Source organism: Athene cunicularia, assembly GCF_003259725.1.
Source record: "Athene cunicularia isolate RWA chromosome 2 unlocalized genomic scaffold, athCun1 chr2_part1, whole genome shotgun sequence".
Lineage (NCBI taxonomy): Eukaryota > Metazoa > Chordata > Aves > Strigiformes > Strigidae > Athene > Athene cunicularia.
In genome coordinates, this window is record NW_020799095.1 from 56,520,913 (window position 1) to 56,536,640 (window position 15,728).

Consider the following 15,728-nt stretch of genomic DNA (forward strand, 5'->3'; position numbering starts at 1 on the left):
TTTTTTTTCCCCCCCCCCCCCCCCCTGCTGTTGGCATCAAGCTTGTGGTTGCACGTGTCAAAATGCACAGATAATGTCGTGGAAGATATGAAGAGAGTTACAGCTGTCCAGTGACAGTGGAAAAGGTTTCCATATTGTCTTGATGTTGCTTTCCACTATGTCATCAGAACTGGGTGGGCATCCATCAGTGTTTCTCAGGTTTCAATTAACAGAGCATCCCTAACTGTGTTACACCTTGCAGTGTTATGGGCACTGCCACATGGGATGTAACTAGAGTTATCCATAATTAAAGTTTAAGGTCTTGTGTTCTTTTCTCTTAAGTGCACTTAAAAACAAATCTTGTTTTATCCCATGATAATTTGACTGGTTACTATAAACATCAGTTGTTAATGACCCATCTGTCTATGTTGGTATTGCTGAGCTCTTAAAAACTGTAATAAAAATACCAGTTTAGAACTAAGCATTAGTGTCTGATTGACTTTCAGTTTGTGTTGCATGTCTGATAATTAAATTTCTTCTGAAAAAAAAACCCAAACAGCTTTGCCTGTGAGATTCAAACTGGGTTCCTTCCCTGGTATTTAGCAGTAAGGAATCCTGTAGGTCATCCTATGGTTATCATGACTGTGCACACTTTTATAACATTTTGGTATCTGCTTTGGTTTTTTATTGGGAGACATGGAGAAGGTTACTGGGTTATTGCTGGTTAGTACTGGGTAATAAAAGGTTTTTTCCTCTTCTGACAAATGGTTTTATTCTTTATTCACAATCACGGCAGAATATATGTGCTTCCCCCCCCCCCTTAATTATACTCAAATTCAATCTTTGCTTGATTTTGTGTTCTTCTTCATAGTAAGTGGCTCCCTGCCTCTTTGATCTTTAGTAACTTCAAAATGGGCCCTCAGGATTTGGTTAGAAAGCAAATATTTATGTATTGTAAGTTCTTATTAAAATTTTCCACTAATGCATTTTCTTCATGCATTCTTCAGTAGTTCAACATTCTCTATAGCTATTTCCAGGTTGTTGAAAAGTGCTCTTCCAACATAGATATTACAGAATGATGAAATGATTGAGTTGAACGAGAAGTGAATGAATGTACATGGGGAAGGAGATGGAGTTATTCCAGAGTACAGCAGATTCTCCTCTGGTTTTAATTCCTGTATTCAACATGTCTGAACTGTGTCAATCCAAGGAACAGTGACACTTTGGAATTTTAGAAATTCCAGCTGGAAGGATACACAAAGACAATTTGATAGGGCATCACTGCACTAGTTTTTCCTTTACAGAAGAGAAATCAGGTTAAAGTTAAAAAAAAAAAGTAATGTATTACTTCTTAGTCCTATTTACATACTTGTAAATCATTCCACAGGTTCTTCTGCAGGAATTTTGTGGGCTACCAGTTACTAAAGGACGATAGAGTATAAATATTCTCATGCAATGTATAAATGTATAGCTAGATTATTTTTTTTTATGCCAGTATGTTCCATTTTGAGGACTATGGAAGTCACTATTCCATCCACTGTACAAAATAATTTCTTGTAACTGATAACTTCTGAGACTAACTTACCAAAATGATGCAGCTGATCATAGCTGTTCAGAAGGTCAGCAGGCAGTGAATGTAAATTTTAAACTAAACACCATAAGGTGTATAAATACTGTCCTTATCTTGGCTCTGCTTGTTTTGAGTCTATACACAGCTGGTGTAATTATCTGATCGGAACTCAGCAGAGCGCCCACTGATCCTCTTTGTGGTGTACGAATTCTGGGCTTTCCTATAAAAAAACCCAAACCAAAACCAACCAGACCCCTATGCCTGCTTTCTTCTTCTACATCTAAAACATTGAAGCACTTCTAAAAATCTGCCTAGTACAGGGAGACAATTTTCAGACTATGAAAGTCCTCAGCTGATGTTTCAAACTATGGACTTGGCAGAATATATCCTAAAACAGCTCTGTTGAAGTCTTGCAGCCTCCTTATATGTATTTCCTCCTTGAATGTCATTGGAATGCTTTTATCTTGGTTCCAGCATCACCTTGCCACAGGGTGAATCATAATAGCTTATGGCGAAACTTGAGGCCAGTTCCCAAGAGAATTACTACTAACTAATTCTAGCATGATATTTGTTGTGCTTCTAATATCCTAGTTCACTGATGGGTTTCATTGCAGTTCTGTTACAGATCTGTTTTGGGTATAGTATGTGATTAAAGAATGTATATTAATTGCAAAATTTACACTAAAGTAATACAAATTTTACTCTGCTATTCAATGTACAGTAAACTTAATTATTTTCTAGGTCAAGAAGTGGTGTTCAAGTGCCTTGGAGAAGGAATTCTTGAAAAGGCCTTTCAGGGATATAATGCTTGTATTTTTGCCTATGGACAGACAGGTGAGTCTCCTGTGCTAAAGGGGAAGAACAAAACATGAATATTAAGCTAGATAATATTTTAAAATTGTAATTTGAAATATAATGTTAAATGTCAAACATTTAGCACAGCCACTGACGATGTAAAGTTCTTAAAGCAGATCTGTAAATATGTTCTTAGTTACTACCTGTTGGGGCCACTTTCAAAGCATGAAAGTAGTAGTTCATACTGTGGAAGCTCATTCAGTCTTTTGTGTTTGAGTGTGTTCAAAGGGTTCCTAAGTAATGGCCCTGCTGAAGGAAACCTATAAGATAATTTCTCTTTTTGTTTACCTGTACCTTGTAGTCCAAAGAACAAGCTATTTGTCTGGGATAGCATGTCATGTTCTGATACATGCTTCTGGGGGAGTAAAAAGATAATTAAAACATGTGCTTCATGAACAACTGACTAGCTCAGAAATTACATTCTAAAGCATTTTCTTCTCCCTTCTTCCTTTAGGTTCAGGAAAATCCTTTTCAATGATGGGCAATGCAGAGCAGCTGGGTCTGATCCCACGGCTCTGTTGTGCTTTATTTCAGAGAATCTCTGTGGAAGAAAATGAATCTCATACTTTTAAAGTGGAAGTGTCCTATATGGAAATCTACAATGAGAAAGTCAGAGATTTGCTTGACCCGAAAGGGTGAGTAGTTTGACTCTCCCCCACAGCCTCCCTTATTTTTGTTTGAAACTGTAAAAGTAGATATCACTTTTGGAAGTCCCTGAGAAGGTTTTTTCAGAATGTATGTTTATATGACTTCTTTAGAAAGATTAGGTACCAAACAGCAGAAAGAAGAGAATATCCATGTAAAGTTTGTATATAAAGTAGTAACTGGTGTGGATCAATTTAAATATTAGGATACTGTCATGACAATGCGAACAAATACTGTATGAAGTAGTTTACCAGAAAGTAAGTCTATGTACAAGTAAGTTCTGGGGTATTTTTGCCAAATGATCCAGGCTGTATTCAGGTAAGAATTTATGTCAGCTAGGAGTTTGAAGCATATTTACAACTTGGTTCTTGAACTTTTTGAATGTGGAAGAGTAATACCTCAGAATATATCATGGCGCTCTTCTGTTTTGTCTACACAAAAATACTTGTTAGGCTCTCTGGCTTGGAGATGTCTAGACAAGGTAGTTTGATAGGGTTTTTTCCACCCAGCATTGATATGTGGTTTTATTTTGATTCTTGAACATAGTTGGACTATATGAACAAGTATGCTTATTAGTTAAAAAGGTAGATTTGAGACTTACTTGACGCATGACAATAAGGTGTGGAAAATGCAAGAAGAATTGAAGCTTTAACAAATTTCTGGGGGGAAGGGGGAGGATTTTTTGCTTCCTTTTTTGTCAGCATTCTTCCTTCAAATAAGGCATTTTAGGTTTTGTTCTAGCTGCAAATACTGGGGTGGGAGGATGCGTTAAAATAATTCATGTATATAGATTAAAACCAGTTAGATTAATTCGAATGTTTATTGTTAATTTTAGTTAAAATCTGGAAGACTTTTTTCCTCCTGTTACAATTGGAAGACATAAATTAACTTCTGCTATATAGAAGTTTCTTATTTCATACTATAATTTTTGTTTTTTCAATAAAGTTCACACTTGTGGATTGTGCATAAAGTCTGCTTTATTCCATAGGAGTCGGCAGTCCCTTAAGGTTCGAGAGCACAAAGTGTTGGGGCCATATGTAGACGGCCTGTCTCAGCTGGCTGTTACAAACTTTGAGGTAAATCTAAACCATGACAAGTTTATAAATAACACCTATGTACGTAAGCAGTAGGAATCTTCTACAAGATAAACTAATCCAGACATCTTGATTTGTGAATGTTTATGATCTCTAGCAATCGCAAAGATCTTCTCTATTGCTTCAGGAGTATTTATGTCATGTAAAACCATTGGATTTGCCTTTATGTTGGTTAAAAATATAATGGTGGTATCCATTTTGCAGTTTTCAATGCATATAGTATACACGAAGAACACAATGTTTCCTTAACACAGGAAATATGAGGCTTCCAAAATAAGAATATTAGTCTTTCAGCATGAACTCCTTTGATTTTGTTGTTGAATATGACCTCTTATTTTATGCAGGTGTATTGCACGATGAGCTACAACGTGGCTTATATAATTTTAAATCATGACAGCATCGGAGCCCACTTGAGTTACCAAAACACATTGGAATAAATCAGTATTGTAGAAGCTAATGAACTCCTATAGCTACAATGGAAATAATTAAGGCAGTGCAGTTGTATGAATTGCATAGGCCTTTTGTTTTATGAGGAAGCTGATTTGGAAATGTTTTTTTAAAAAGATACTCACTTTGTGTTGTATTGTGTGGGAACTGTTTTGCTTTTTTATGAGGATTTTTGTATTTCCAGAGCATCTGTACATATTATAGAGTTAGAAAAACTGCTTTTGCGGCTTTTGCAGTGAATCGTGTGCTTTGAAAACTACCTTTGTTCAAATTCTAGGAAATTTTGTTCATGCCTAGTTTTTGGCTGATGGCTTTTGTTAAACTGTCTTGGAAGACTCAGCAAGCACATATATTGGACTCAACATAGTTGTCTTTGTTTTTACATATGTGGGAAGGTACAGGCTCCAAGTGAGGTAACCCTTTGAGCCAATTAAATGAAGACGGTACCTAGTGCAGTTCAGTAAAGAATTACATTGTGTTCACTTATGTAAGTAGATCTCTGTTGGCCTTGATTACTGTCATTAAACAGTATGATTTGTAATGCAGATGTTGCCAACATATTTCAGCAGCAAATAAGGAGGAAGTGCACTGACTAGTTGCTGGGCTTCTAAGCACACCACTTAAAACAGAGATGTGATTTGACATTGTTCTGCTGAATTACCCTCTGTACCAATACATCTCACAATGTGTAAAGAATTTTTTCAGTACTTCTACCTTCCCTTCTTCCTCTCTCCCACACATACACACCCTTCCATCTAGATGGGGATTTTGTTCAGCAAGCACAATGCTTGCTTTTATCCTAGCATCACTTCTTACTCTTTTTGCTCTAGGATATTGAGTCACTCATGTCGGAGGGGAACAAATCGCGAACAGTTGCTGCAACGAACATGAACGAAGAAAGCAGCCGCTCTCATGCTGTATTCAATATTATAGTGACTCAGACACTTTATGACCTGCATTCTGGTGTATGTATTTCTGTTGATTAATTTATGAAATTATGGTGGATTCTTCTTCTTTCTTCCTCTTCCACATATATTACCCGTTTAGCTGTTCTTCTGCCTTTAATGCCATGGGGCCCAGTAATCAAAGTGATATTGGCAAGACCATAAGATTGAGAGAACCCTGGAAAAGTAAGGAAGCACACCAGACAAAGAAAACATTTGGATCACATTTTAAGACTATATTGCTACCATGAAACCTGTCTTAAGTCTTAACTGTTGCTGAAGTTGATATGTTTTAATGGTGTTCTATACGAGTAAGGTTATTGATTCTACTACACAGCTGATTCTGGTTCCTTAGTGCTTCAGCCCTTGAGTATAAAATACATGAATGACTCTTAAAGAGCTGTAAAAACTCTGGCAATTCCTTTTTCTCTCATACCTTGAATTTGCTACTTTAACCCACATTATTACGAAGAACAGTGTTTCATGCTGCCAGTGTCAGACGTTGTGCTGGTATTTCTTAGCTCTTCTCCCATGTCTCATCTGTGCAGAATTCTGGAGAGAAGGTCAGCAAGGTCAGTCTGGTGGATCTGGCTGGGAGTGAGAGAGTGTCCAAAACGGGAGCTGCAGGAGAACGTCTGAAGGAAGGCAGCAACATAAACAAGTAAGACATTGGCATATGGGGGTTGAAAAGCTTAATCTTGTCAGAATCACTGTTTTTTCCTTGACTACCTCTTGGTGTGCTTGTCACAAGTCTGTTCAAATGGTAGACCTCATCAGAAGCAGTTCAGTATGGTTCTTTCAGCTGCTCTGTGTTAAGCACCATGTGTTTCCTTACATTGGCATAGGGACCCTAATTCATGCTTGACTCAGATGAGGGCTGTATGAATTTTATCTGGAAAAAGTGACAGCAGTGCTCTTTAATTAAACATATACCTTTTGTGATTCATTTATACACCCTGTCCTCAGGCTTATGTGTTTGTATCCTCATCTGGTCAAGGAAGAATGCAAAGTTGCAGAGTTGAATGGCTTTGTTCCAACACGTATTAAAATATGTAAGAGTATAACTCACAGTTTAAAAACAGGCGATTAGAATGAAGCTGTGTTAGTTTAGCGTTGCCTTGGGCATTTGTACTCAAGCAATGACAAGTTTCAAGGCACTTTTTTACTGCAATTACTGTGTTATTGCCCAAAAGCAAGAATTTAGCACACTATTACTGCTGTCTTAAATATACTAATTTTCCTGGGAAAGAAAGAGTTTTAACTGTTACATTAAAAGCTACTGCTTTTTCAATTTAATACAAAATGCTTTGGTATGTTAAGTTAACAATAACAGCACAAAGTGTGTTTAAACAGCATTCATACTTATAATGATTTTATATTATCTCTTTTTATACTTTGAACATGTTTGCTCTTTCTAGCTTAATTTCTAATCTACTTTGTGTTTAATGCATTGTATTGGTAGCCATGCTGGCGTAGTCCTTGTGAAACAAAATGATGCGGTTCTGTTTGCCTCATAGCAGGTGTTGTACCTTTGCCCCGCAGGTTACTAGTTAAATTCAGATTGGTTTTATTAGAAAATGTATTTGTATTTTGCATAAACAAAGGTGAAATTAAATGTGCCTTTCTAATTCTTGGGGAAGAATTCAAGCAAGTGTAGCTATAGATACAGAAAGGCATCCTTTTTGTTCTGTTAGGATGTTTACTCAGTTTTAGACTTATGGTAGTAAAAGTTTTACTGCATGTAGGGGATGGTTGTTTTGCCCATGCTGAACCTCTTTGACAATATAGGACTTCAGATGCAAGTACCAAACTTTTCTGTAAAAGATATTTTTAAAAGAAAAAGTGAACAGCTCTGCATTTTCCTATCAACCAAAATCTTATATAAATCTGTATTGGTCCATTTATTAAGCATTCTCTATTTGAAATCTCTTTTGGAACTAGTAGGCAAAAGAGAATTCTTAGTCCTCTGCTTGGTATCTTCTGTAGATTTTTGCTGCTACTTAGAGCTTTAATGAAGTATGACTTTTGCTGGAAGCCTCAAAATTGGTATACATGTCTTACCCGACTAGTTCTTTGGAGAACATAGTGTATGGTTGTCTTTTGGGTGTTATGCACCTTACTTATTAGGGAAAGGCAATAATCTCTTCTGGAATGATACAGTATATTTGAACCATATACTTTGCTATGTCAGCTTCTTTTAAAATTATTTTTTTATTCTTTTATAAAAAAGCAGTAACATTTATTGGTAGCATGTGTTATGTTTAATGAGATAAAAAATGGAGCTGCTGGCAAATAAACTTGCTGCTTGTGCTATGTTTTATTGCCTTGAAAAAGAATGTGAAAATTATGTGTTTACGAGGCAGGGAAAATGTACACTCAGCTGTGCATACCAAAACTGCATAGTGTGACATTCAGCCAGTCTCCGCAGGTGTCTTTGCCATTTGCTTCTGATGAAACATGGCTATAGCTTTGGTAGCTGCCACCCTAGTCCCACATCTCAACCTGTTGTAAACATGCTTTCCTATCTTGGGACAGCATGTTGTGGAGGAGAAGCAATGGATTGCTCTCCCACTTCCTGAAACAATGGAGAGTGTCATTTTGTTAACAACTTCATAAAGTTATAATAAAGATCACTTCTGTTTTTTCTCAGAGCTGATGCAGAGTTGTCTTGGTGAAGGTGCTGGGTATCTGCTCTTTATTATCTAGGTTTTGGGGGGACTTGCCATACCTCATAGGAAAGCTGGATATGCTTGTTCTTCCCCAGGATGTGCTAGTTCCCATACCTAGTGTAGAAACACAGGTGCTTAACAACTTTGTGGTGTAGTCAAAGAATTTCTAGAATATAATAGTAGGGGGAAGCAGAATAAACAAGCTCTCAATTAGTGGCTAAGAAAAATACTTTCTGTGAGCAGTCTGCAGTTTTAACTCTGATTAGTAGAATCATAGTTGTTGTCGTTTTAACTTGAGAATGCATAAAGAAGCCTTTAAAATGTAGGCGGGGGAAGGAATGGGTTGGGACAGGTCTGGCTCCAGGCTGATTTTAGGGAGGTTTTTTGTATTCAGAGTTAACTAATAGAGAGGTGGATTCTGCTCATTGAAGAATTTGGTTGTAAATTGCACAGACGTAGCATGAATGGGTATCATTTAGGGACAGAGTTGCTCCCTGCGGTGAGGAAGCACCACATCCCTTCAGATGCCAAGGACTCATGCCTGTAGTGGGAGCGTGCAAGCTTCCCACCGCCTGCTAGCAAGGGCAACCTGGTCATGCCTGAGAAATAGGGACAAGGAGAACAGAAAGTGTGCAGAAATGGCACTTTCTCATGCTCTTGCACCACATTAAGTTCACACTGCTGCTTCTGAACTGCCCCGGTCTGCTGTGTGCTACAGGCTTAGGCCTTCTGGTTGATTCATTATATAAGTAGTGTGAGATAGGATCAAAGTAATGACAGATCTCTGATGCATCATTTAACATGAAGGAAAGCTGCTGATGAGTCCTGTAATTATTTTGCTGGGCAACCATTTCTTTTACTGCTTTCCTTCAAGTCTTTAAACAGCTTTGTATTATGAAATCTCAAGCAGAATACATAAATGACTCCAGTTTGGCTTTTATGGCAGGTGCTAACAGTCTTAAAATAAAATCAGTATTTATAAGAAGCAGAAATATTATCACATCTTTTAATCTTCTGTTAATAAACTGTAGCTTATAATTTCCTGTTCATTAAAATACAGTGCCTATAACTCAAATTGGTGTTGCAGCCCTTTTGTAAAATATTTTCAGAGATAGGCCTTTTTGAATCCTGTTTTTTCCTATCTCCCTTCTGAGTGTCCTTTTCTTCCCTCTTCCTCAGTTTTTGGCTTTGGTTTTTGCATTTCCCCTTATTTAAAGAGGGAAAGATGAATTGGAGGAAAGTAAACCAGATGAGTTTTTAACTATATACTTGTTGAAGGTGGACTCCACTGGAAGTGTGCTGGTGGTGCCTTTCAGTTGTGCCGTAGGAGGTTGCTACGAAGCGACATACAGCATCCTACTATTTGCTTTTGCATGTTTAGCTAACTGTCATCTCCGTCTATGGAGACCGGAGCCTAGAGGCAAGAACCTCTGCATCTTCTCCCCACAAGCTTTTGGAGGTTGTTAGGCTTTTATTTAGGTCACAAACTTAAAACTAACAGTCCTTTTTTCTGTGAAATTTTCAAAGGTGAATTGGAAAGTTATCCTACAGACAAATTACAAAAGATTGTGATCTCTTGGGAGATCAAATTGCCTAGCCTCTCCTTAAATTTATTTTTCTTTTAATTTTGCTTTCATGTCTGTGCTATCTTCATACCACTTAGATATATGCAGTGTGGGACATCTTTTGTGATACATGTTATGTTTTTTGTTACCTTACCTTCAGATATCTCCCTTGAAATATTCTTCTGCAACATTTTTTCATTTTCTAAACGTTATTTCTGAACCACTGCTAATTTCAAGCAGCACTAAGGCCCTGATAGAAATACAGTGCAAAAACTGCCTATCAACTAAAATAGTACTACTTTGAAAAGAAAACTCAAAAGGATGGAGTGGAACAGTACAATTACAAATTTATTTGACTATCTAATTGTGATGCTGCTGAAGTTTTCCTTGGTAGTTATAAAAAGTAGCTGGATAATTGGGCATGATCATGATGGACCAGTATGCTCTTGGGCTTCAGCGCTGTCTGTTTCAAAACCCTTTAGGCATCTGTTTAATGTTCTCAGGCTTCTGAACCAGCTCATTATCTTAAGCATACTCACCCCAAGAGCCCTGATGTCACTTAAAATTTACACAGGATTGTATAACAATTGGATAATACAATGCACATATGCTTGGCACAGATTGCTAATACAGTTACCCCTGTTGGTACAAGTGAAACATGTACCAAAATGGATGAGTTATCTGCATTTTCTTCACAATTCTGGAGTGGTGTTTGGGATGTGGCTGTCTGCTAAGCAATTTGGGGCCTTTTTCATGCTTGTGCAACAGTTTTGTAACTGGGAGATTGTTTGGTCTGTTCCCCCCACAAGAAGCTACTGAGGCTCCACCTCAGTTATAAGTCAACTCATTTGTCAAGGGACTTCCTAATCAGCCTCTTCTGATGACCAGTCTTCCCTTGTATGGTGACTGATTAATTACTGATTCACCAGGCAGACTAGTTCTCTTGGGCCGTAGCTGGCTTTGTTTTGAGGATGCCTCCTTATGGCTAGCGAATTGTTTGGTTTTAGTCTGTTGTTGAGCCAGTGCTCTTAAAGCATTGTTCCTAGAGACGAGGAATCCTTGCCGTGCTGCCAACGCTGTTAACAGTGTCATGAGGCAGTGTCCAAGATAGAAAGATGTTTAGTGTCTGAGAATGTATTTGTCTAATCAAAGGCAGTTATTCTCCATGTACTGAAGCCTGCTTTGCACTTTTCAAGCTATTTTAAGTACTGGAATATTAGTCTTTCTGGTACTTGGTCTTAGTACTAGATGAGATGGAAGACCATAGATACCCATTTTTTTTCTTCCAAATATGTAACTTGATAATAAATACATTGCCCTCTTTGGAACAGGGCAATAGTCTAACTGATCTCCTGTGGTCATTTCCAACTTAAATTATTGTGATATTTTAAAAATTGGATCTTGAGTTTTGCAGAGAATAAATGAAACTTCATAAAATCCCCTTTCCTGTGTTCTGTTAAATCTACATTTGCAATATATGTTAAAGCTGTTCTACTGTGTTGCATTTCTAGATCACTTTCAACGCTGGGCTTGGTTATATCATCACTTGCTGACCAAGCAGCAGGGAAGGGGAAAAACAAGTTTGTGCCTTACAGAGACTCTGTACTCACCTGGCTTCTCAAGGTAATTAGTATTTTCAGTTTACCCTGTTCACAAGTTGTCAGCTTAATAGTTTGTAGGATCTTTGTAATATACCTCTGTGTATGTGTACTTTTTAAAAAAAAAAAAAAAATAGATAAGGACCTCTCATAGCTCTAAGTTGTTTCAAGTAATGTGGACAACTAAGTGTATCGTGTTAATTCTATGTAAAGTCCTGTTGGGCTATTTTCAGTCATAGTGGAATCAAAGCTGATGGAAGTCGCTGAAAATGTTTATGGATCATAGAGACTAGCTTACATCCAGAGTACCTTTCAGTGTCTAAATAGCAAGTTTTGTATTTAAAGTACATTTCTAAAGATGTTTTATAGTCTTGGAACAACTTTTAACCCTCAAACTTTCTGTGGATGCACTCTGCAGGACAACCTGGGAGGAAACAGCCAAACTGCCATGATAGCCACAATTAGTCCAGCAGCAGACAACTATGAAGAAACACTCTCTACTCTGAGATATGCAGACAGAGCCAAAAGGATAGTTAATCATGCTGTGGTGAATGAAGATCCAAATGCTAGGGTCATCAGAGAATTACGTGAAGAAGTTGAAAAACTGAAAGAACAGCTCTCGCAAGCTGAGGTAATATTACTCACTGGCTAGAAGACTAGCTTTCTTTTTAAGTCTTATAAAATGAGGAAAGGAAGAGTCTTGCACTTTTTAATAATTAACTTTTTTCCCTGAAATAAATCCAACTTAATTTTTGCTTATTTTTAATAACTCTTAAATGGGGACAGCATTGTACTGATGGTGACCCTTGTCAGATATAGACTGTTCTTGAAGAACTTCATGTCAAGCAATAATTGATGCAGCACAGATCAGAGCTAGAGTACAACCTCATTGTGTAGACTTACTAGCAGAAACTTTCTTTGCATTGGTGGACTATATAATTTTATGATGTCAAATGGAAAAGTGTGAAAAGCTGTAAATCTGCTATTGAACCACATAATATGTGGGGCATTTGTCTCCTTGATATTTGCAAAAATCTATAAAAAATTCTCAAAACTGCAACACTGAAGCCATCAGCGTTTTTCTTTACTGCCTTTACAGTTAACTCTGTGTGATTGCTGCTTATCTTGGATTTATACTTCTAATTGGAGAGTAAAGTATCAGGGTAGGATAGTTTATTTGGTGATATCTGGAGAAATTAAGCACTGCAGTGTAAGAAAATATTTTTGATTTTTTCAGGCAATACACAAAATACTGATGGAAAAAGAACAGAAGTGTGTCTGAGGGTAAATTTGTGTGGTGTTTAAGCTTGACATTCATGTAAGGAATACTGTTCCTCGTATAACCAGTTTCTTATAGGCTGAAATGGGAAAATCTGCTTTAAGAAAAAAGAGCCATTCACTTTTTTGTAAATAAAAATCTGTTCTAATCCTGCACTTTAAATTGGAAAATATTATTGTAGCATGTGGTTAATTATGTTGGCAGACTGTGGCTGAACACAGTCGATAAGAAGGTGTCAAGAGTCTTACTAGTTTTTTTGAAAAAGCTTTTTTCTCTTATACCTTCTGTTAAAAACAGTTATATAGAGTTATAGGCCAGCCTGCTGAATTGTTACTTGGCACTGGACATATGTGAGCTTTTTGCTTTTGTTTCCTTTTGTGAAATGAGAAGCCTTTTGTTAGCTCCAGAGCATGCCTTCATTTGAAGATGATCGACAGGGTTAGTCTGAAAGCTTTAATGCAACTCTAGAAACTCTTGCACAACCAAGATAGAATGGAAGGCTAAATATTGAGAGGAATTTCTGTTTGAAACTATTTTTGGAAAAAAGACTTTGCAGTTGAACTTCAGACAGCTAAGACTTAAAGTTTTAAAATATTCAGTTATTTTTATACAGGTACTGAAACTTGAGTGGCCAGGCTCCGAGATTTTGTTGGTTCCATTAGCCTCTGGAGCTATGTCAGTCTCAGCTGTTTCAGATACTGGATTCAGATCATTATAGGTTGATTCTGTCCTCTTCCTTTGCAAGCAAGATGTTTCTTCATCTTCTGACGCAAAAAACCTGGAGTTATAGTCAATCTGTACTTGTTGCATTTCATGTTATGTTGCTGTGTTCACTTCCCCTGTGCAAGCAAATGTTGCAGTGGGAAGAGTGGCTGAAGGTTTTTGCTAACCTCTATCTTTTAGGCCATGAAGGCACCAGAACTGAAGGAAAAATTGGAAGAATCTGAAAAGCTAATAAAAGAGCTAACAGTCACCTGGGAAGAAAAGCTAAGGAAAACAGAAGAAATTGCACAGGTATTTCAGAAATTTTGAGAACGAAAGGCCAGATACTCATATAGTTGAATTTTATGAGCTTTAGTGGACTCTGCTGTCTTTCCCACCAGCTATCTAAAATGCCTCTGGATTTTTGTCCTTTCCCCTAGTTTATGGGGGTGGTGATGGTGTTTTTTTTAAAAGTCTAAGTGTCATTAGAATAAATGTAGCTGTGTCATGATATTGATAAAAGCTAATATTTGATTTTAAAATAAAACATCAAAAGATGTTTGGGCAGCTCCTTTATTTATAAGACTGCAGTGAGATCTTGGATGTGTTTCCCTTGAAATGACTAAGAAAATGAAGAATTACAAAAAGATCAGAATTTTGCATAGTATTTGTTGCTTTTGCTTTTTAGTAACCAGAGAAGGAAAATGTATACATGTATTGGCTAAATTTCATTTATTATTGTACTTAAAGTAAGACTTCTGGATTCCAGTGTAGTTTTTCCACCATTTCTACCATCTGTAGCTTGGAGAATGAGTATTGTTGGTTTCCTTTTCTAGTCTTAATGTTCCAGAGCAGCCTTTGGTGCAACCACTGTTTAAATAAAAAAAGTCAGTGGGGAAAAAACAATCCAAACCAAATGAGCCAAATAAAACCCTCAACCTCCAAACTGTAGCAAAGCAAAAGACAGGAGTGATCAAGTAGATGCTTTGGCTGAATTTTAACAATAATACTGCATAAGAATAAACCTAAACTGTGGCATGCTGTTTTCTAAATTATCTATGACTATCATTATCCTTGAAGTAATTGCAACTGAGACTAGTTTTTAACAACATAGAAGTTCAGAGCCACATTGTGTTACAAGTAGCTCTAACAAAATCAGTAGGGCTGCTTAGGTAAGTAAGTGCCACTTTGGGGAAGCAGGTGTTTGAGGATTAGTTAACTTTCTGGTGGTGGTGTGTAAAAATAAATTCTGTAAAACATACTGTATGTGACTGAAGTCTTAAATTCTGTTTCTGGTAGCGATATACAGTATGCATATTTGGCATGTGCATCTTTTAGTTGCTCTGCTTTTGTTTACTTTCTGTATTTGTCTCTACGTATTGCAGCAGGCAAGATTAACCTATTTTTGTGCTTGCAGGAGAGGCAAAGACAGCTAGAGAGCATGGGAATTTCCCTTGAGTCTTCAGGTATCAAAGTTGGGGATGACAAGTGTTACCTGGTGAACCTGAATGCAGACCCTGCGCTCAATGAGCTTTTGGTTTACTATTTAAAGGTAAGAATGTGAACAAGATGTTTACAGAGAATGAAAAGACACTTTTTTATGATTTTCAATTTCTAGCTCAATTTGTTATTCGCAGCGTATTTAGATTTTTTAAGACTAGTTGCAGCAAAATAGGATAGGCCACCTTCTGCTGTTTAGGTTTTTGTTCTCCTTTTTCAGTTCTGCTTCATTGTTTTCCCGATTGATCTCCTGATTGCCAACAGTGGGAGAACTGCTCAGTGTGTGCCAGTGTTGAGATAAATTCTAGCTTTTCCAGACAGGATGCGAATAGAATTGCCTTTTGGGCTGAGCTTGAAGTGAGAGCCTAGTGTTAGATGTTTCTTTTTGTTAGTGAACTGAGGCTTGCTTTAAACATGAAAGGAATTAATCACAAAGAGGTGATGTTTAGTAGTAATAAGTAAGCATAAACATAGTTTCTGATGACAGAAAAGCTTAAGAAAAAGGGGGGAAAAAAAGCACTGTTAAAAATTTAAGGAAATGTTAGCATAGTCTTGTGTCAGAGTGAAATAGTGTCAAATACAGACTTAATAAGTTTGTAAGGAAATGTGAGCTCCTTGTCAATAAGATATGAAAGACTATCCTGTATATTTTTATAGTCACTTTTCTGCTTTAGTGGCTGAGGTAGAACTTTTATTTTTGAACAGTAAGAAATAAAGCACAACTCCTCTAACAACAGCGAAGTAAAATATTTCAGCAGAATTTACGATACGACTTGAAATTATGTAAAGATTAGTATGTTTAGTTGAGTTGCTATATGGCTGTTTTCTGAAAAGCAGCTGACTCCATGCACCTTATTTTACTATCCATGTTGTTCTCTGCT

At 37.0% G+C, this 15,728-nt stretch overlaps 1 protein-coding gene across 1 annotated transcript in view; it reads left to right on the plus strand.

Annotated features, from left to right (window-relative positions):
- The window catches only part of KIF13A (kinesin family member 13A), a 112,541-nt gene that overhangs the window by 55,574 nt on the left and 41,239 nt on the right, over positions 1–15,728 (plus strand). The window contains exons 4-12 of the mRNA XM_026842326.1: positions 2,291–2,383; positions 2,859–3,039; positions 4,038–4,125; positions 5,421–5,555; positions 6,083–6,195; positions 11,280–11,391; positions 11,785–11,997; positions 13,549–13,659; positions 14,765–14,899. Of these exons, the coding sequence (XP_026698127.1) occupies positions 2,291–2,383; positions 2,859–3,039; positions 4,038–4,125; positions 5,421–5,555; positions 6,083–6,195; positions 11,280–11,391; positions 11,785–11,997; positions 13,549–13,659; positions 14,765–14,899 (1,181 nt within the window). The remainder of the gene's footprint in view (positions 1–2,290; positions 2,384–2,858; positions 3,040–4,037; positions 4,126–5,420; positions 5,556–6,082; positions 6,196–11,279; positions 11,392–11,784; positions 11,998–13,548; positions 13,660–14,764; positions 14,900–15,728) is intronic.